Source organism: Perognathus longimembris, chromosome 1, assembly GCF_023159225.1.
Source record: "Perognathus longimembris pacificus isolate PPM17 chromosome 1, ASM2315922v1, whole genome shotgun sequence".
NCBI classification, from domain to species: Eukaryota; Metazoa; Chordata; class Mammalia; order Rodentia; family Heteromyidae; genus Perognathus; species Perognathus longimembris.
Genome location: NC_063161.1, coordinates 142377981 through 142397553, shown reverse-complemented (window position 1 = coordinate 142397553; position 19573 = coordinate 142377981). Strand labels below are relative to the sequence as shown.

The 19573-nt window shown below is 37.8% G+C and overlaps 1 protein-coding gene across 1 annotated transcript in view; it reads right to left on the bottom strand.

Annotated features, from left to right (window-relative positions):
* Positions 1-1265: 1265 nt before the first annotated feature.
* Musk (muscle associated receptor tyrosine kinase) overlaps positions 1266-19573 on the bottom strand; it is a 96869-nt gene continuing 78561 nt past the window's right edge. The window contains exons 14-17 of the mRNA XM_048338893.1: positions 11803-12004; positions 10611-10802; positions 8796-8944; positions 1266-3301 (exon numbers count right to left, since the gene is read on the bottom strand). Coding sequence (XP_048194850.1) covers positions 2619-3301; positions 8796-8944; positions 10611-10802; positions 11803-12004 — 1226 coding nt within the window. The 3' untranslated portion in view covers positions 1266-2618. The remainder of the gene's footprint in view (positions 3302-8795; positions 8945-10610; positions 10803-11802; positions 12005-19573) is intronic.

The window sequence follows — 19573 nt, the reverse complement described above, 5'->3', positions numbered from 1 at the left end:
TTTCCTGTGTTCAGCAGGGCCCAGCTGCTTTCTCTTCACTGTGCTGGAGCTCCTCAATATGTGGTTGAGAATTTATCCTGCTCTGTTCATTAACTGGGCTCTTGCACCAGTTACAAAATCTTTCTATGGCTGTTTCTTCACCTAAAAATGGTTGTAAAGATAGTACCAATGCCACAGAGATACTGTGAGATTTAAATTAAGATATTTAAAGGCCTTAGAATATATATGTTAAGCTTTCAAAAATAGTTTATTACTAGGATTACTATAATGATGAGCTCTACTCTTTATTTTTGTTTTCAGTTCCTTTAAATATTGAGGACTGAATGGCTTTCATAATATTTATGAGTGGTTTCTGGAAGTTAGCTTTTCCTGTTGGCCTGACTTCCAAGTCTTTATAATGAATGTATAAAAGCTGAGGAGAGCCTAAAGGCGTCTTCACATTTTGCAGAGCATATGTGATCCATGTAGGGGAACTATATAAAATATATAATAAATGCCCCTTCTAAAATTGATCGACACTTCTTGGGAATCCTCTCTAATTTCCTACTTTGTTGACTTCTTGACTTATTTGGAATTCATACTTTAACTTTCTTCTTTAATCCCTTGAACAGCAGCATTAATTTTGGACTTATGATCGTAACCTAAAAGACTTGGTCGCAATCCTAACCTCTTAAAAACGCCCCCTCCCCCAAATAAATGAACCAGAACTGTTAAGTTTCTCTTTGCCATAGTCATAGCCCAGGGAATCTGATCAGACCTAAAATGACAGGAAGTCAGTAAATGAACAGGTGGGGAGTAAGAGAGCTTGAGTAACTAGCTGTTGAATGGGAGGGAAGAGGGTAGTAGAAGGAGAAGTTTGGGAAGTAAAACTGATTAAAAAAAAATAGAAATGAAGGAGAGGGCAAAGTCTAGGGTGAATTCCACATTTTTGTCATGGTTGCCTAGACAGCGAATAAAGACTGGCAAATTTCCCAGCAAAGATGTTGAGTATTAGGCAGATGTGGGAATTTTCAAGTGGAGTTTTCCAACAGATAATTGAGGGGGAAAAAAAACCATTTTTAAGAATTCATACCATTCCTTCATTGGCCAAATTACCGATGAGTTTGAATTAAAGCAAACTTGTATGGAGTATATTGCTGTTTTCCCTTCCCTTTTTGTTTGCTTCTCAGGAGAAATGTGGTTCATGCTATACCAGGAAAATCTCTTGTCATTTGTGTCAGATAAATATATGAGTAGGATTCCACTAAGAAATCTTAACCACCAGGTATCTGAATAACAGAACTGAAAAAAATTCGTACTATGCAACATGATTTTAATGTGCCATGAAGAAGTTACTAAATGATGTTATTCTCATTCTATGGCCAATAGAATTGGCTTCTAAAAGAAAAAATCAGAATGCACAAAATCATCAACATTGAAATAATGTCTAAGAACACTGTAAAATCTCATGTTATACACCATGGTTAAAGAGACAAGAGAGTGCATAAAAACAGTAGTTGACAAATTAGAAAGGTTTGGCTCATGCCTGTAATCTTAGTTATTGAAGAGGCAGAGATATTGTGATCCCTGTTCAAAGCCAGCCCAGCCAGACAAATTTAAGAGATTTTCATCTCTAAGAATCCAGATGAAGGAAGGAAGGAAGGAAGGAAGAAAGGAAAGAAGGAAGGAAAGAAAGAAAAGAAAAGAAAGTGGCTTCAAACACACATACAGAAGAAAATGCTAATACCTAGCCACAGGTGTAGTTGTAACAGTCTCCGTTGTTATGTTTGATATCATTATTTCTGTCAGGGTATTTAGTATCTATATGAAATAAAAGACACAAAATAAATAACCACAAAGTGATAGGAAGTTCTGGAACAAGGAAGAAATAAAGATGAAGGTAAAGGAAAGGTTGCTGACAATTTTTTTTTTTTAAGAAACAGCATGAGAAAATGCCAGTTTCTTTTTAGAAAAATTGTTGTAATCAAACAGAAGATTATGTTCCCAAGGAGGACAGAAAAGGGATAGATCCACAGTGATAACATAGCCTGGCTGATCTCCCATTTCAACCCTTAGGATCCTCTACAAAAAACGTGTAACCCCAAATCCAGAATAAAAAAAAAACAAATAAAATTATGCATTAAATGCAAAAACATGTCAAAAACGACAACAAAGGCAAATCCTAATGGTCCATCTTTGGATGTTGAAAGAACGATTTCTCTTTTTAGTTGTCTGTACTTGATCTAAATTTCTAATGTGAGCACATGCTACTTTTACCGGGATTAAGTAAATTAAAAAAGAAAGCTCTGATTTCACTTCTTAATAAAATTTAACACAACCGAATCTTACTCTGCTGCCCAGTAATTCAGGAACTGAACAGAATGACATCGTTTCTTGTGGAGTGTGCCTTACAAACTGTCCCTGGGAGGAAGAAGAGTTATCTCTTTTGGTCTGACCCATTTTCTAATCTACATGTCCAATCACCAGTTGCAGAGAGTCTGTTGATCGCAAGGCACACACACATAGTGTCTCCTGTCATTCTTTCCTATCCGGGTCTCATTGGACCTGGGGTATAGGATTTCTCTGGCTCAAAGAGTCTGAGAGCAGACAGTAGTTTATTTGAGCATCTCTCTTCAACCTTAGACGCCCACAGCTCCCTCTGCCCTCTCGCACATGCGTTCCAGAATTCGGTGGATGCTGGGGAAACTGGGCCTGTCTGCAGGCAGCTTGCTCCAACACAGGCGCATTAGATTGTACAGCTCCAAGGGGCAGTTCTCAGGGCAGGAGAGGATGTTGCCATCTCGCACATAGTATATGACCTCCTCGTGGGCCATCCCATAGTAGGGCTGCAGACCGTAAGAGAAGATCTCCCAGAGGACCACCCCATAGGCCCACACATCAGACTCTGTGGTGTAGCGGTTGTAGAAAATAGACTCTGGTGGCATCCACCGGATAGGGATGGCATCATTTTCATTAGCTTTGTAGTAGTCTGCTGAGTAGATGTTTCTGGAAAGGCCAAAGTCTGCAATTTTCACCACCATATTCTCCCCTACCAGGCAATTCCTGGTGGCTAAATCCCGGTGGACAAACTTGCGCTCGGAGAGGTAAGCCATGCCGGCTGCCACCTGCCTGGCAATGCAGAGCTGCTCTGCACAGGACAGAGGTGGGGGTCCTGGGCTGGAGGCCCGAGCCCTCATGGACAAGTCACTGTGACTGAGGCTGCACATGGTGTGAGGGGACATACTGCGGAGGAACTCGTTGAGGTCACCGTAGGCCATGTATTCAAAGAGTAGACACATGGGTTTCCCAACAGCACACACGCCTGGAACCAAAATAACAGCCTCTGTTAGACTGATTCTCCAAAATAGACATAAGCAATGGGCACTCCAACATGCAATGGGCAGATCTGAAAACAAGGGGGCCTGTTGGCAACATCTTAGTGAAACTCTCATCCATTTCTTTGTCTAAACATCTCCTATTACCTTCTGAGGTTCTGCTTATTTATATTCTTCTTGGGGTGCATCAGCTCCTGACCCTTCCATTGTCCTTTCACCCAATGACTACCTTCGTTTTTACAAACATTCATTTATCTGTGTTTTCTCTCCAATATTTTAGCACTTTGGAAGATCAGATTATGTGCTATTCCCCTTTAAATTTCCCATGCCCACTATATATGCCACGAGCATGTGTTCAATAATTTTTAATGAGTGGATTCATGAATGGATGTCTGCTCCAAGGGTGTGATATAACCAGTTAGGTTCTGTTTTATTTCCCTGAAGAATGACAACAAAGAAGACGTATCAAGTTTGGAAGGAACAACGAAAACAATCCATGATCCTTAGATGAAGTATTTAGATGGCAGCAATAAAATGTGTTGCAATTTAGGCTGTATTTTACTATTGATCTTTATTCAAGAAAATCTTAATACAAACAAAATGATGTTAATGTCATATTTAATGCCAGGAGGGCATTTGAAAATCTTCAAAAAATCTTGTTGTATTAACTAGGAAACTTGTGAACTTGTGATAATTAAGTCAACTGGGCAAAACATTACCATAAAAGCAGATTATTAGTTTGTTTAGATTATTTCCTTAGGGGAAAAAAACAGCAGTCTCCTTGGAATTTATTTGATTATTTAAATTCTTGTGAATTTTATTTTTCAATTTATTATTTTTTTTTCCAGAAGGCAATTTCCAGGCTAAATACTTAAGATTTTTAAGGAGTCTGAAAGTCAAGAATGGCTTTTCCTTGAAATTATTTTTTTAACTTGGGGAACATATCAGTATGTTGATATTTACTAAGAGAAAATTAAATGTCAACTGAGTTATTTTTTTAATTCCATGTATACAATCCTCTTTGGGTCAGCTTTGGTCACCATTGATTTACCTACTTCATCTCATCTTTGCTATGCTAGTTGGATTGTCTTTAAAATCATTCTTGGGCTGAGAATGTGTCTTAGTGGTAGAGTGCTTGCCTAGCATGCATGAAACCCTGGGTTCAATTCCTCAGTACCACATAAACAGAAAAGGCTGGCACTGTGACTCAAGTGGTAGAGTGCTAGCCTTGAGCAAAAGCTGCTCAGGGCCAGTGCCCAGGCCTTGGTTTCAAGCCCCAGGACTGGCACAAGAAATCATTCTTACATTGGCCTAATCCAGGTGGCTCATGTCTGTAATCTGTAATGCTAGCCACTCAGGATGCTGAGATCTGAGGATTGTGGTTCAAGACCGGCCAAGGCAGGAAAGTCCATAAGGCTCTTATCTCTAAGTACCCACCAAAAAGCTGGAAGTGGAACTGTGGCTCAAGAGGTAGAGTGCTAATCTTGCCACAACCAAGAGGGGGAAAAACATTCCTATATAGGAGGAAAATATTACTACATGTTTCTTCGAAAATTAAAAATAATTGAACTAAAGTAATTTAATGAAATTCTCCATTTCTTGATTCTAATATATATATAATTGTTCTACTTTATGATGGTTATTAGCAATTATATATTCATGTGTAGCTGTATAATTTATAATTACATATGTCAATGTATTTAGGAATTCAAATATTTTATATATTGTAAAAAATGCAACAAAGTTATTTGCTGGGACTTCACAGTGGGATGAAGTTCTTGAGGTAAGGGCTGTTTTCATCTTTGTAACTTCAACATAATATTACAACAAATGGGGTTTCATGTATGTGGATAGATGGATGGATGGATGGATAGGTAGAATTAAAGATGGATGCATGGATGGATTTAAGATAGATATATGGAAATCTCATGTCTATTTCAAATCTTTAAATTTTAGTGTGGTATCTTCAACAAATCATTTCATCTCTTTGTTCCACTGTTTTCTCAAGTGCTAAAATATTGGGTAAGAAGCTAGGATCTCTAAATCTTCTCCCTATTGAAAACTCTACATTTCTATATTTATACCCAACTTCTTCTAATTCTAATATGCCTTCTAATATGAATAAAACCTATCATAGGCTATGATTTTATAAGCAGGCATCAATTTAAAATATAGTCTTTCCAATAAGTACCCAATATTCTAAATTAAAACACTGCAGATTAGTTTTATTTACATTTTTCCACTTCTTCTTCTATTGCCATCATCATCTTTAAATGGTATTAACTTTCACGAAGCTATGAGAATAGTGGACCCCTATGCAATAATGACTATGGCTTACATGTACTTAACATAAAAAGAAGATCCTATATTTAGAGATGCTGAAATGGAATTCAGATATAGCATTTCGAAAATGGTAATGTAAGTCAAAGTTCTGGATCGGTGATACAAAGAGAAGCTCTCTAGCAGTGACATATAAGCATGCTACTACAGTTATCACAAATTTGCCAATTGTACATACGCTGTGCTTGAATCAATCCCAGGAATTCAAGACGTTATAAAATTGCAAGCACTTATATGTGAATGCAGAGTCAACATCTTATAGAACAATACACAATACTTTGCAGGGGGCTGGGAATATGGCCTAGTGGCAAGAGTGCTTGCCTCCTACACATGAAGCTCTCGGTTCGATTCCCCAGCACCACATATATGGAAAACGGCCAGAAGGGGCGCTGTGGCTCATGTGGCAGAGTGCTAGCCTTGAGTTGGGAAGAAGTCAGGGATGGTGCTCAGGCCCTGAGTCCAAGGCCCAGGACTGGCAAAAAAAAAAAAAAAAAAACTTTGCAGGAAGAAAACATGAGTCTGCTGTTCACTGCAGATCACTTTCAAAAGCTTTCAAGTTAGATAAAATGCTAAAGGCAAGAGTAGTATCTCTCTTTAGTACCTATTCTGGGCTCTATGCTCTGTTTTTTAAGTGTGATAAATGTTAAGCAAAGATCAATGTAATAATCATGATCTAGCTTTCCTCATGTATGGTCAACTCTTCCTAATAGTTTCCACTTAGAATGCTTGGGTAAATGTTGAAGACAGAAACTCCGAAATACGTCATTTCAAATGCATTATTAGAGGTAGTTTTCTGAAATATGAAATGGTCACAAACATCTAACAAGTAATAGACAATTTATACCTGAAGCTTAGGAGAGAAAGGTTTTTGAGTTACTAGAATATTAGGAGAAGGCATAAACTTGCCCAAGAAGAGTTGTATGGAGGAAGAAGGTAGAGTGAGAGGAAGGAAGAATCTTCTAGCACATCAACACTGTTTTTTTGTTTGTTTGTTTGTTTGTTTTTTGCCAGTCCTGGGGCTTGAACTCAGGGCCTGAGCACTGTCCCTGGCTTCTTTTTGCTCAAGGCTAGCACTCTACCACTTGAATTCCAGCACCACTTCTGGCTTTTTCTGTTTATGTGGTGCTGAGTAATCGAACCCAGGGCTTCATACATGTTAGGCAAGCACTCTACGACTAAGCCACATTCCCAGCACTAGCACATTGACTCTTGTGGAGTAGGGCAGGTGGAGAAGTAGGAAAAGGAGCCCTGAAACAAAACTCAGGGCGGAGGAGCATGGAAATACTGATGGATCAGTCATTTCTAGTCCTTTCATGTGGCTTACTGCATCTAGCATGCTCACTTTCACCTTTTTGAAATAGTTTCTTTGGAACTATGAACACCAGGTTTCTCAATTATCTTTTCCTTTTTAGTCAGTGTTTGTATTCGTATCTTTTCCTATTCTAAATGTTGGAATGAACTGGGACTTGGTCCTTGGAGCTCCTGTCTGTTTTGGCTTTCCTTTTCCCTTGTTAAGTGTCTTACTTAGCTTCATGGATTAAATACTCTGTGTTCTCTAATGACCTCAGATTTATATCTAAATCAGACTGTTTCCTGAACTTCATGTCTACTAAACTTGTTAACTTTGTCTGGAGATTGAATAAGCATCTCCAACAAAAGTATCTGAGAAAGTACTCTCATATTCCCTACTAAAGTAAATCTACAAGGCTGGGAATGTGGCTTAGTGGTAGAGTCCTTGTCCTAGCATGCATGAAGCCCTGGGTTTGATTCCGTGGTACCACATAAACAAAAACTAAGTAAAATGATTTTTCAAAAAAATAAAGTAAATCTGCTTCTGGGTTTTCCACAACTCAGTCAGTGGAACCTTCTTTCTTTCAGCAATAAATGTTAGAACTTTCCATGCTGCCTCCCCCTTTTGGCAGTCCTGGGGTTTGAACTCAGAGCCTCCCCCTCACTCAGGTTGCTTGCTTAACTGAACCTCTCTGACTTGAGCCACACCTCCATCCCTGATTTTTGCTAGTTATTTTAGAGATGGAGAGAAGTTCTAGAAAGTGGTAAGTCACATGTATCATGTTTTAGTATGTCATTTCTTAAATCAAACTCTCCTCTTGCTTTCTACTTTGCTCAGAGTACAAGCCAGTTTTTAAGGAGGCCTGATTGGATCTTCCTAGATCCCTAGCATATTACCTCTCTGATGTCACTGATAACTTTCTCATTCTGCTCCAGCCATCCCCGCATTCTTTGAGCATACCAGATACTCCTGTCACATTTGTAAATTCTTGCAATGCTTCTTCTCGGAATGCTCTTTCCCAAGGTCTACACATTGCTATTCTCTTACCTCTGCCAGACCTTTACATGAATATCACGTTCTGTCACAAATTTTAACTCATACTCCAAAAGGTTTTTTGGTCTGAATTTTTTTAAATGTCTTTAGATGTTAGGTCTGGAAGTAAGGCTCAAGTAGTAGAGTGTGTATCTTGCAAGTACAAGGCCCTGAGTTCAAAACTTAGTATCACAAAAAAGTCTTTACAGTCTAATTTCCAGCATACCATATTGTGTCAGTTTGTACTTCTTATCTGTCTCCCCAGAATAAGAATGTAAGCTCCATTACAGAAGAGAAGGGAGTTCTGAGGTTTCACTTGTTTTTATATAATGATACAAACTAGTTATTTAATAGTTGTTGAATTTCTGAATCTGAATAAATGGCAACACTAAGATGAGCAGAAAAAATATAAGTGATTTCTCCCATGGCATTCTAGTTGGGGAAGGAAGAGGATAAATAAAACAAAGGCAATATATAGACTATTAAAAATTAATAAATTATGTGATAGACAGGCAGTGTCTATTTCTATATGGGGATAACATTTAAATACTTGCTTGCACATGCAGGAAGCAACAAAGACAGAGAACAATGGAAGCAATGATATGGAAAGGGATGGATCCTGTAAGCACCAACTGTCTTATACAAGGTTGGCACCGAATGAATGATACAAGCTAAGTGAAGAGCTTAAGCTAGGAAAGGGATAGAGACATCTTGCTAATCAGAGGGAAGCAAAAGCATAACTACATGAAATATAAAGGAAGGGCTCGGAAAGCCCTTGTTTTCTGGATAAGTCCATTTCATCACTTAGAGTTTCATACCTAAGAGTTTCACAATGTTGGGGTTGTCAAATTCGGCCATGAGGGCTGCTTCCCTCTGAAAATCAGCCTGCATGTCAGCAGAGGCTTCCTCCTTGAGCATCTTGACTGCCACCATGGTGAAAGGTTCATAAGGAAGCAAGCCAGGGGCTCTGGAAGATAGGTGGAAAAGAACCAAAGAGCAAGGAGATTACACATACCCTTGTTGTGTTTGGCATGTTTATACACATCCCCAGCCTTTCCTACAGACAAAATCAAAAGAAGATGATAACAATAGGTTATACTTTAAAATTCCTACTATTAAGAAAATTCAATGAGATCATTTTCAACATAGATTAAAATGGAAATAAATGCATTATTTATCAATTAGGATGATTCTACAGTGCAATTCTGTTTTTCTAGTCATCTGTGGTCTGTCTGTCTATCTTATCTATCGTCTATCTATCTGCTCTCTCTGTCCCTCTCTCTCTCTTTCAGGGCCTCATGCTTGCCTAGTAAGTATCCAACTGCTTGAGCCCCAACCACAGATCTCGTAGATGCAGTTATTTTTCAGGTGAGGCCTTGTGCTTTTGTCTGAGGCCAGCTGTAGACTGTGATCCTCCTATCTCCCATGCCTAGCTGGGATCCCAGTTGTGCCCTTCACATTTGGCTTCTTTGTTGATACAGGTTATTGCTAATTTTTTTTTCCAGGCCAGGCTTCAATTATGATCTTCCATCTTGGTCTCCCAGTATCATTGCCATTCAAATCCCTTTAGTTAAAATCTGAATTCCTTGAAATCAGGGACTATGATTGACTTTTCCTTATCTTCTCCAGATCCCAATATTGTACCCTATTGATTTCCAATAAACATTTGTAAGATGCTTATCATTCATGTAATCTCAATACCAGAGCAACTATAAATACAAGTCACATTGTGTCTTGCCCAAGATCAACAGTGACCATTGGTGATTAAGACCAAGTCGACCTTCTCCAGCCCAGCTGTGTGTCTGTGGAGCTTCACCCATGCAGAGAGGGTCTTTTATTCTATTTCATACAATGCAACAATTGAGCTAATACTGGATTTGTAACTACTTCTTCCTTAAGCTCTTTATTTTTCTGAATCTTCACATTATTTTCCTTTTCTGTTTTGCTATTCCATGAATATATACTTAATGTCTGTCTACACATATCAAACTCTACATTTTTTTTTGCCAGTTCTAGGGCTTGAACTCAGGGCCTGAGCACTGTCCCGGGCTTCTTTTTGCTCAAGGCTAGCACTCTACCTCTTGAGCCACAGCGCCACTTCTGCCTTTTTCTCTTTATGTGGTCCTGAGGAATCAAACCCAGGGCTCCATGCATGCTAGGCAAGCACTCTACCATTAAGGCACATTCCCAGCTCCAACTCTGCATTCTTAAAACACAAATTCAAAGTAATCTTTAAATGGAACATAGATAATAGTAAAAGAAAACAAAAGGCAAGGAAATCTAAGAATTATTAACTAAAATCAATGTACAAAATTATGGTTCAATACAGAAATTTTTTAGTGATTTCTTACCCTTTGAACAATAGAAAAATGAAGATATAGTTAGGTTTCCTATACATTACTCCTATTGAATGCAATAAAACATATTCTTTTCAGGAATACTCCTAATTTTTTTCAGCAAAATGGGGAAATTATTAAGATTTAATTTATAGCATAAAATGCAAATAAGCAAAACACTGAACTAGTTTGATAATAACCATTCTAGACTGTACATTTACATCAGATTAATGGTCTGGCAGTTTTGGGAGGTAACATATTTCAATAGAGTGCTTATAATTTTGTGGGTAATGTTACCTTGCTTGAAAGACCCTTCCAAATGCCCCCTCGCCGATATCTCTCACATATTCAATGTTATTTCTTGGATACTCCAAGCTGAGCAACTTGGGATTCAGCAGAAGGGGCATCCTCTGGTACATGGGGTTGGGATGGAGCCTATCTAGCAAGAGCTCAGAGGGCAGCGTGGTGAGAGTGACTGCTGCTGATTCTCTGCAAGTAAGACAGACAAGATCAACAAAGAACTCAGGACCAGGTTAAATATTTGCACTTGGACCTATGGAAAAATGTGGCATTTAAAGGAAATAAAATGTACTACAGCCAGGCACTGGTGGCTCATGCCTGTAATGTTAGCTATTCAGGATGCTGAGATTGTGGTTCAAAACCAGCCAAGGCAGGAAAGTCCATGAGACTCTAATCTCCAATTAACTACCAAAAAACTGGAAGTGGAGCTGTGGCTCAAGTGTTAAAGCTCTAATCTTAAGCACAATAGCTCAGGGACAGCATCTTGGCCCTGAGTTCAAGCCCCAGGATTGTCATATACACACAAAAATATAACATCAACATAGCCAAGATTTCCATTTGAGAGCAGTAATGTTGTTGGGTGTCAGGTTTAAAGGCACATTTCTCCCAACACATGGCTAGCATCCAAACTTGCAGGAGCAATGGGGTTGGCAGGGAATATGGGAAGCAGGAGAAGCCATTTTTTTCCAAATTATTGTTTAAGTTTTGTTGAAAAAATTAAATTTAGGACATGGTATCACATGGGAAAAACATATTGACACTGTTAAAGATCATGATATGGATATTTAAATAAACAGGGGCCTTAGATAGCATTAAAAAATGGTGTTACCATGCACCAGTGGCTCATGTCTGTAATCCTAACTACTCTGGAGCTGTGATCTGAAGATCACAGTTCAAAATCAGCCTGGGGGGAAAAAAAAAATCCATGAGACTCATATCTCCAATTAACCAGCAAAAAGCTGGAAGTGGGGGTGTGCATCAAGTAGGGGAGCACCACTAGTCTTGTGCAAAAAAAGCCAACCAAGATTACAAGACACTGAGTTCAAGCCCCAATGCTGGCACAAAAATTTAAAAAAAGAAAATGGTAACATTATATTAATAATTCTCTTTTCATTTCAGTTCTATGATTCACTATTTTTAAATATTGTAAAGCATTTCATTATGTGATTAACTTCAATTCAAATCTCACCTTTTCTTGTTTTTCCATTCTTTTCTTCGTCGACAGCAATACAGAGTACTTATGATGAGAAGAACAAACCCAGCAAAGCTGGACATGATGGTGATGATTACAGTCATGGAGTAGGTAGGAGAGACAGGGAAGGAGGAAGAGGAAGAAGAAGGCAGATTTGGAATGTCCACACTTGGCTTTGATGATGTCATTGGTGGGAATGCTGTAAGTAAATAATCATTCTTTTCATCTCAAAGCTTCAAGACACATTTTTTTCTTAATTCAAGTAATTAGTCAGTGAAGTTTCATGTTAAGAATATGATTATGTCATAGGTTCTCTCTGTTTATATATCTATAAAGTCTAATTTTAAGAATTGTGCAAAGTTTAGTTTTAGGAAAATCCAGCTTAGGGAATCATAGGATTGTAAAGATGAGACTCAGGGAGTCTTATATATATCCAGGAGAAGTATAGATCTTTGGCTAGTCCTCTCAAGACAGTATCACAATGTCTGTAATTGATAACAATCATGGAAATTATTGGATAAAATATTTTCAGATAATTAGACTTGAGGTCACTATTATCAGACCTGAGCTTTTATATACATATAATAGAAGTAATTGAAAATATGATAACACAAATAGAACTCATCTAAAACTTGAACTCAACCTTTACTCCATTGTAACCATTCAATGCAATTTTAAAACAAGTCTTCATTAGTTCTGGCAATCAAAATATGTCATATTTCTACCATTGTGCATATTCTACTGTGTATTATTAAAACAACCTTGTTAAATATACTTTGAATTCTCTTAGTATATTGAGAACAAAACACATGAATATAGAATATTTAACTAACAGCTAATAAGAGTATTTTAATGGTCAAGAGCGAACATGGTAGCCTAAAAAGAGAGAATAAGCCTTCTTTCAATACTTGTGAAATATTGACATAGGTGATATATGTCAATATCTCAAAAGAAGAAATTATGCAGAACTATTTTTGACCAAGATGAATTAATTATTAGATTTTTGTAATCCAACTGGAATATAAATAAAAGACAAATGATTGTAATTTTCTTTTGACTAAAAAGTTAACAATAAGCCAGAAACTAGTGGCTCACACCTGAAATCCTAGCTACTCAGGAGATTTGAATATCTCTCTTCAAAGCCAGCCCAGGCAGGAAAGTTTGAGACTCTTGTCTCCAATTAACCACCAGTAATCCAGAAGTGGAGCTCTGGCCCAAGTGGTAGAGTGTAAACTTTGAGTACAGTAGTCTAGGGACAGCTCTCAGGCCCTGAGTTCAAGCCCAGGACCAGCACCACCCTCTTTCCCCCCAAAAAATTTCTAGCCATGGTTACAGGCTAGGAAAAAAAACCCTTAATACTGTGTGTTATGAGTGGCCAAAACTGTGGTCACTAGTAAACTCATAGTTTTATCATCTTTTCTTAAATATAAAGAAAGAGAATAAAAGAAATCATGTAGTAAAGTAATAGTTATATGCAAGCAGAAGTTAATAAGTTAGAATACACATACCAAAAACGGTAGAACTGAAAAATAGATCAAGTCAGTCTTATAAACATATGTAAAGTGGTTTAATCAGTAGAACTTTAATTTTAGAAAGACAATAAAGATAGAAACTAGGAGTGATAAACAAGTTAACACAACAGATCCAAGATCAATAAAAACAAAATAGAGTATAATTAGTAATTACATTTACTAATCTTAAGGAAAATGATAGGAACATATCAGTTACCAAGTTGGGTGAATACGAATGTGCACAGAGGCATAAGCATCATAGAAGAATCATCATAGAAATATGAATATAATCTTTGAATATAATCTTATGAATATAATTTCCATGTTTTTAAGGTGTTCCAGTAAGAGAAAATAACTTTCAAATTCTTTTAAGAAGTTACTAATGTGTTCCAGTAAGAGAAAATAACTTTTGAGTTCTTTTAAGAAGTTAATAAGACCAATAACACAACCTGGCAATGTAGATTATACAACATAGACTTAGCCCTGGACTTTGGTATAGTAAGAAAATAGTTATTAAATATCTGGGAATTAATTAATGTATTACAAAGTCAAAAGATAAACTTAGTTGCAGCAGAGGCCTAAAGCCATTTGAGACAGGACACTGTGAAAGCCGACGTTTAGGGTACTTAGGTTTGACTTCTTAGTGTAGGAGTGGACACAAGATTAAGCCCTACCCACTACTGGATTAGTAACTAGTTTTGCAGGCTGTAGAGGTCACTGCTGTGACTCAAGCAGGCACTGGGGATTCCAAGAGCGTCAGCACAGCAGTAAAACATTGGTGCAGGACCAAGAGGAGGAGGCCTCGTCTGGCACAGAGCTTACACATCCCAGCTTCTGCTAGGATTGCATCAAAGTGGCCTGATTCTCTAGACTGAGTCACCCCTAGATTTCTCAGTCTAGGATGGGTGGGGAGAATGGCCTTAAATGAGTAAGTTTGCTTCCACTGAGAATAAAGCGGGAGCAGTTACTGAAAGGGGGAAAAAAATCTCTATTTTCCTATGTGGATTTTACAGAACAATTCCTAGCATATGTAACATGTTGGAGAAAGGGAGGTAATGAGTGAGATTAGCAGTGCAATCTCCTTTGTAAGTGTAAGGATTTTTTTTTACAAAAAATATCATAAAATACTTATTAATAACATATTGAAATGACATGTGATGACTCAGTAAGAGTTATTGTTTTAGGCAAAGGCTCTACCATTTAAGTAACTCTCCAAATCCTAAGATTCATCCTTTTTATTTATTTATTTTTTTTTTCGGCCAGTCCTGGGGCTTGGACTCAGGGCCTGAGCACTGTCCCTGGCTTCTTTTTGCTCAAGGCTAACACTCTGGCACTTGAGCCACAGCACCACTTCTAGCCATTTTCTGTATATGTGGTGCTGGGGAATCGAACCCAGGGCCTCATGTATATGAGGCAGGCACTCTTGCCACTAGGCCATATCCCCAGCCCAGATTCATTCTTTTTAAATGCAAGATGTTACATGCTTTGAAAATAATTTGTTTTCTGTAGAAGCTTAGATGCTTGTTCCTTTTAGGATAGTTTATTTTTGTTATTTCTTAAAGAAATGATTGCTTCTGATTTGTTTGCTCTGGTCTTCCCTAGAGCTGTGTTACTTATCTCTTTGGGTCCAAACAATCAGTTTGGATTTCTGTTCGCTTTGTTTCCTTCATATCTTTCTTTTTTTCTGATTCATTTTATCTCTATCTTTTTCCCTCCAAACACTGAGGAAGCATATTCAGTTGTTCACTCACAACTTAATGCATTCATTAAATTGGTATGTTTAGTAAGGTATCAGGAATATTGTAATGGTCGTGACAAATCTTTGATTGTGATAGGAAAAAATGTTCAGATAGGTAATTGCAATAAAATGTAGGAGTTTGTTATAAGTAGTAAGAACAGGATGCTCATGAACACACAGGGACAGCATCCAATCAGATTTAGGAATACTGAGTAGGTTGTATAAAGTAAATTTAAGTTATAAGAAATGAGCAATAACCAGATGAATAATAACCAGATGAAATGTGCTATTGTTTAAATGCTGTGTCCCTTGAAAAGTTGTATGCTGAAAGGAGGCAACTTCTTCATTTATGGGATTCATTCACTTATGAATATGGACCTAGACAGATCTTTGCCCCTTGTGCAGTGTGAAGTGGAAGTGAGAAGATAGCTATGTCCACAGCTGTGTCTGTGACATCTATGTCTATGGCATTCACTTGACACCAAACTTTCCACTGCCTTGATCTTGGATATCCAGTCCCCAGAATTGTGAGAAACAAATGGTTGTTTGCAAACCACCTACTCTATGGTATTTTGGTATAGTATCCACCACAGACTGAGATAAAGGTATTACATGTAAGGGGTTAGGTGGATGATGGGGGTTAGGGAGTAGAATAGATTCAGGATGGAGAGATGGTGTCTACACAGAAGAAATAGCGTGAGGATGTTCTGGACTAAGCTGTTAGGGTATATTCCTGAAGTACACCTAACAGTTTCATTGTTTGAGTTAGGGTGTATCTACAGACTACAAATACAAGGTTCAGATCATAAAAGGTCTTTCATGCTAATCCAAGTTATACAAACTTTGATCAGCAATGAATGGAGAAAATGAAGTAAATGAACTTCCTTAGAAGTAACCAGTTACAGTAGAATGTGAAAAGTAAGTGACAGCTATTTAAGAGGGCATCAGTTAAACAATCAGATAAGATCCTGGGGAAGAAAAGTGATAAGAAACAAAAGCCAAGTGTAGCAGCTACAAACCCAGGCTCTGAAGACAGAGCCAGAATAAGAAATATTTGAGTTCAAACCCTGGCTCAGCCCCATACCAAAGGAGTCAATATGGCCAACTTGCTTAGTTTCCCTTTGTCATATAGAGAAATATGTAGAATAGAGAACATTCATAGTACTTTGATTCATAGGGATGGCATACTAGGAAGAGTATTTAACTTAGCACAGTCATAGGTTTGCCAAGCATAATTGTTAACTCTGTATGTATATGGGGGGAGAATAAAGACAAAAGAGAAGAAAGAATTGGGGAGAAAAGCAAATCATTTACAAGAACAAGCTAGATTACAGTTCTTTTGCTACTGAATCTTTGAAACAGAAGATGATTCAGGGCTGAGTGCTTCTGTAAAATATGTGAAATCCCACAGAAGAGGCAAACAGAGCACTTAGCAGATTCTGCATTTCTAACGTAAATAGGACAAAGGCATTACATGATCCTAAAGACATTCCACCTCAGCCAAAGAAGCTTCAAATCTAGAAATGTATGAAAATTTAGCCCATGTGCTCAAGTACTAAAACCCACAATTCCAAGTTGTACTCCAAACCAAATTTATCAGAACATATGTGGGACTTGGGCAACCACACTTTTAAAGCTTTCCAGTTGGTTCCAATGTATAGAGTATGTGAAGAACTACACGGAGCCAGGCATGGTGGCATACACCTAGAATCCCAGGATTTAGGAGACAGAGGCAGCATAATCGTGAGTTCAGGCAGAGCTTGGGCTACACGGTGAATTCAAGGCTAGCCTGAGTGATACAGAGATTCTTTGTTTTAAAGAAAGAAAAAAGATCTGACTAGGCCTAGTGGCTCAACCTATAATCTTAGCTACTTGAGAGGTAGTCATCTGGGGATCATAGTTTGAGTCCAGCCTGGTCATAAAAGTTCCTAAGACTTCATCTCAACCAATGGCTGGGTATGGTGGAGTGTGCCTGTTAATATCAGCTGTGGAGAAAGCACGATGAAGTCAGCACTTGCCATCCCAGAGACAAAGGGAAGTCAAAAGGAGGATCACAGTCCAGCCTAGCCTAGGCATAGACAGAGCCTGTGCTTTATAAGTAACACACAAAAAGGGACTGGAGTGGTGCCTCAAGAGTGCCTGTTAGCAAGCATGTGGCCCTGTGTTCACATTTCAAGCCTTAGGTTTGATTGCCAGCACTACAAAAAAAAATAAAGACAGAAAGAAGGAAAGCAAGAAAGAAAGGAAGTAAGAAAGACAGAAAGAAGGAAGGGAAAGAAGGAAAGAAGAAAGGAAGGAAGGAAGGAAGGAAAGAAGGAAGGAAGGGACAGGCTGAAATAGAAACTCATTCAATTTAACAGATAAAATGGTACAGATAAATGGTATTGCAATGACACGTTAAAAATTTCTTCCTAGTTAATAATAGTAGGACTAGCTGGGCACTGGTGGTTCACGCCTATAATCCTAGCTATTCAAGAGGCTGAGATATGATGATGACGATTTGAAGCCAGCCTAGGCAGGAAAGTCTGTGAGACTTACATGTCTAACTGACCACACACACACACACACACACACACACACACACACACACACACACAGAGCTGGCAATGGAGCTGTGATTACATGGTAGATAGAGTGCTAGCCTTGTTCAAAAAAGCTCAGGGCTAGAGTCTAGGCCCTGAGTTCAAGCCTAGGACCAGCACCAAAAAACTTAAAATAAAATATAAGATGACTAATTCTAAAACTAAGAAACATTTTTGAAAAAGTGAGGTTGTATTTGAGATTTCTTCTTTTTAATTTTTTGTATTCTTTTTTTTTATTGTCAAAGTGATGTACAGAGGGGTTACAGTTTCATACGTTAGGCCTTGGATACATTTCTGGTACTGTTTGTTAGCTCTTCCCTCATTCCCCCCTCCCCCTCCTCCCTTCCCTCTCCCCCAATGAGTTGTTCAGCTGGTTTACACCAAATGGTTATGCAAGTATTGCTTTTGGAGTCGTTTGTCTTTTTATCCTTTGTCTCTTGATTTTGATATTCCCTTTCACTTCCCTAGTTCTAATACCAGTATATACAGTATCCAGTGTATTCAGAGGAGATACAGTGATAGCGTGGGTACAACCACTGGAAGGGATACAAGAGGATCATCAACAAAAGAACCTACAGTTTCACATGGCATGTTGAAAGTAATTACAACAGACCCAAAGAAACATGGATTCTATGGTTTTACTCATAAGGAATAATTAGCAAAGGTTTAGGCTAGTCACAGCAGAGGATCACAAGAGCCTAATAGCTTTGCCCCTATGAATGCATAAAATGATGCTAAGTGAAATGAACTCCATGTTATGGAAATGAGTGTTCATTTTTTGTATTCTTATTTAGAAAAATATCTATGGGATTGTTATAAAAATACCCAACAATCAACATTAAGACAAAACTTACCCTGTCAAAATTCAGAGTACCTATCTCCCCAAAATAATTTGTCCAAATAAAGATCATGAAACAGCTCAGTGAAGAATTATTTGTCCTCGTTTATAAATTATTAAGTAATACAAAGTCATGAATGCAAAATCAGAAGGCAACATGTTGAAGTTGGCTTATTTTACAGACACATAAGACATAGAATAGCTAAGAACTTTGAGGTTGAGGATATTATTCATATCATTTATTAGGAGGGGTATTCTTTGCGGCCTAGACAGAAGCTGTAATCTCAGAGCTCCAGTGATTGATCATCCTTCATGTGCTACTTTCAGTGAGTATGGTGGAAATAACCTCTTTGAGAGCCATTAAGTATTCTGTTCTGATCATCATAAAGTAAGAGTGTAAATATGCATGCATAAATTCCATACATACACATAAGCTTTCAAAGGCACAAACAGAATTACTTACTTGTTAGGTTTTCTTTTTTATAATCTAAAGGGGAAAGGATAAAAATTTGTTTTAAGTGAGCATACGGATACCTCATGTATTCAGTGTGAGTGTAAGAAATGTGACTTCTCTTTCAGCTTCTTAACAGATAATTGGAAAACATTTTTTTGCATTCAAATATGAAAAGTGTGTCTTCGAAATTAAACCAACTGTTAGGGATGACAACATAGTTCCTTACAGAGGAAGTACATTAAAGCAACATGTAGCAATTCTGTTCTGGTTTGTGCATTCAGCATTTGCAAACATATGCCTTATTTGTGCATGCTTAAAAGCTGCTCAACTTTATTCCTTTATCCTGCTGTTAAAACAAATTATGAGGTATTTCTTAGCCACTTTTCTGTGCATTCCAGGAAAGGTTATAAGCTCCCATAAGATCCCCTATGAAATAAGGTGACATCCAAGCAGCAGTTAAAAAGACCCACTAATTTACTTTAGAACAAATGGAGTATGTCTTCATGCTAACCCTTAGTGTCACATTCAGGTTTTGCAATTAGGCATGAAAGAAAACAAAACAAAATGTAGTAAAGCCAAAAGTATCAGAAACCTTAAGTTCATCATTACTCATTAAGCACAGTAAATTTCTCTTAACTTTCAAAG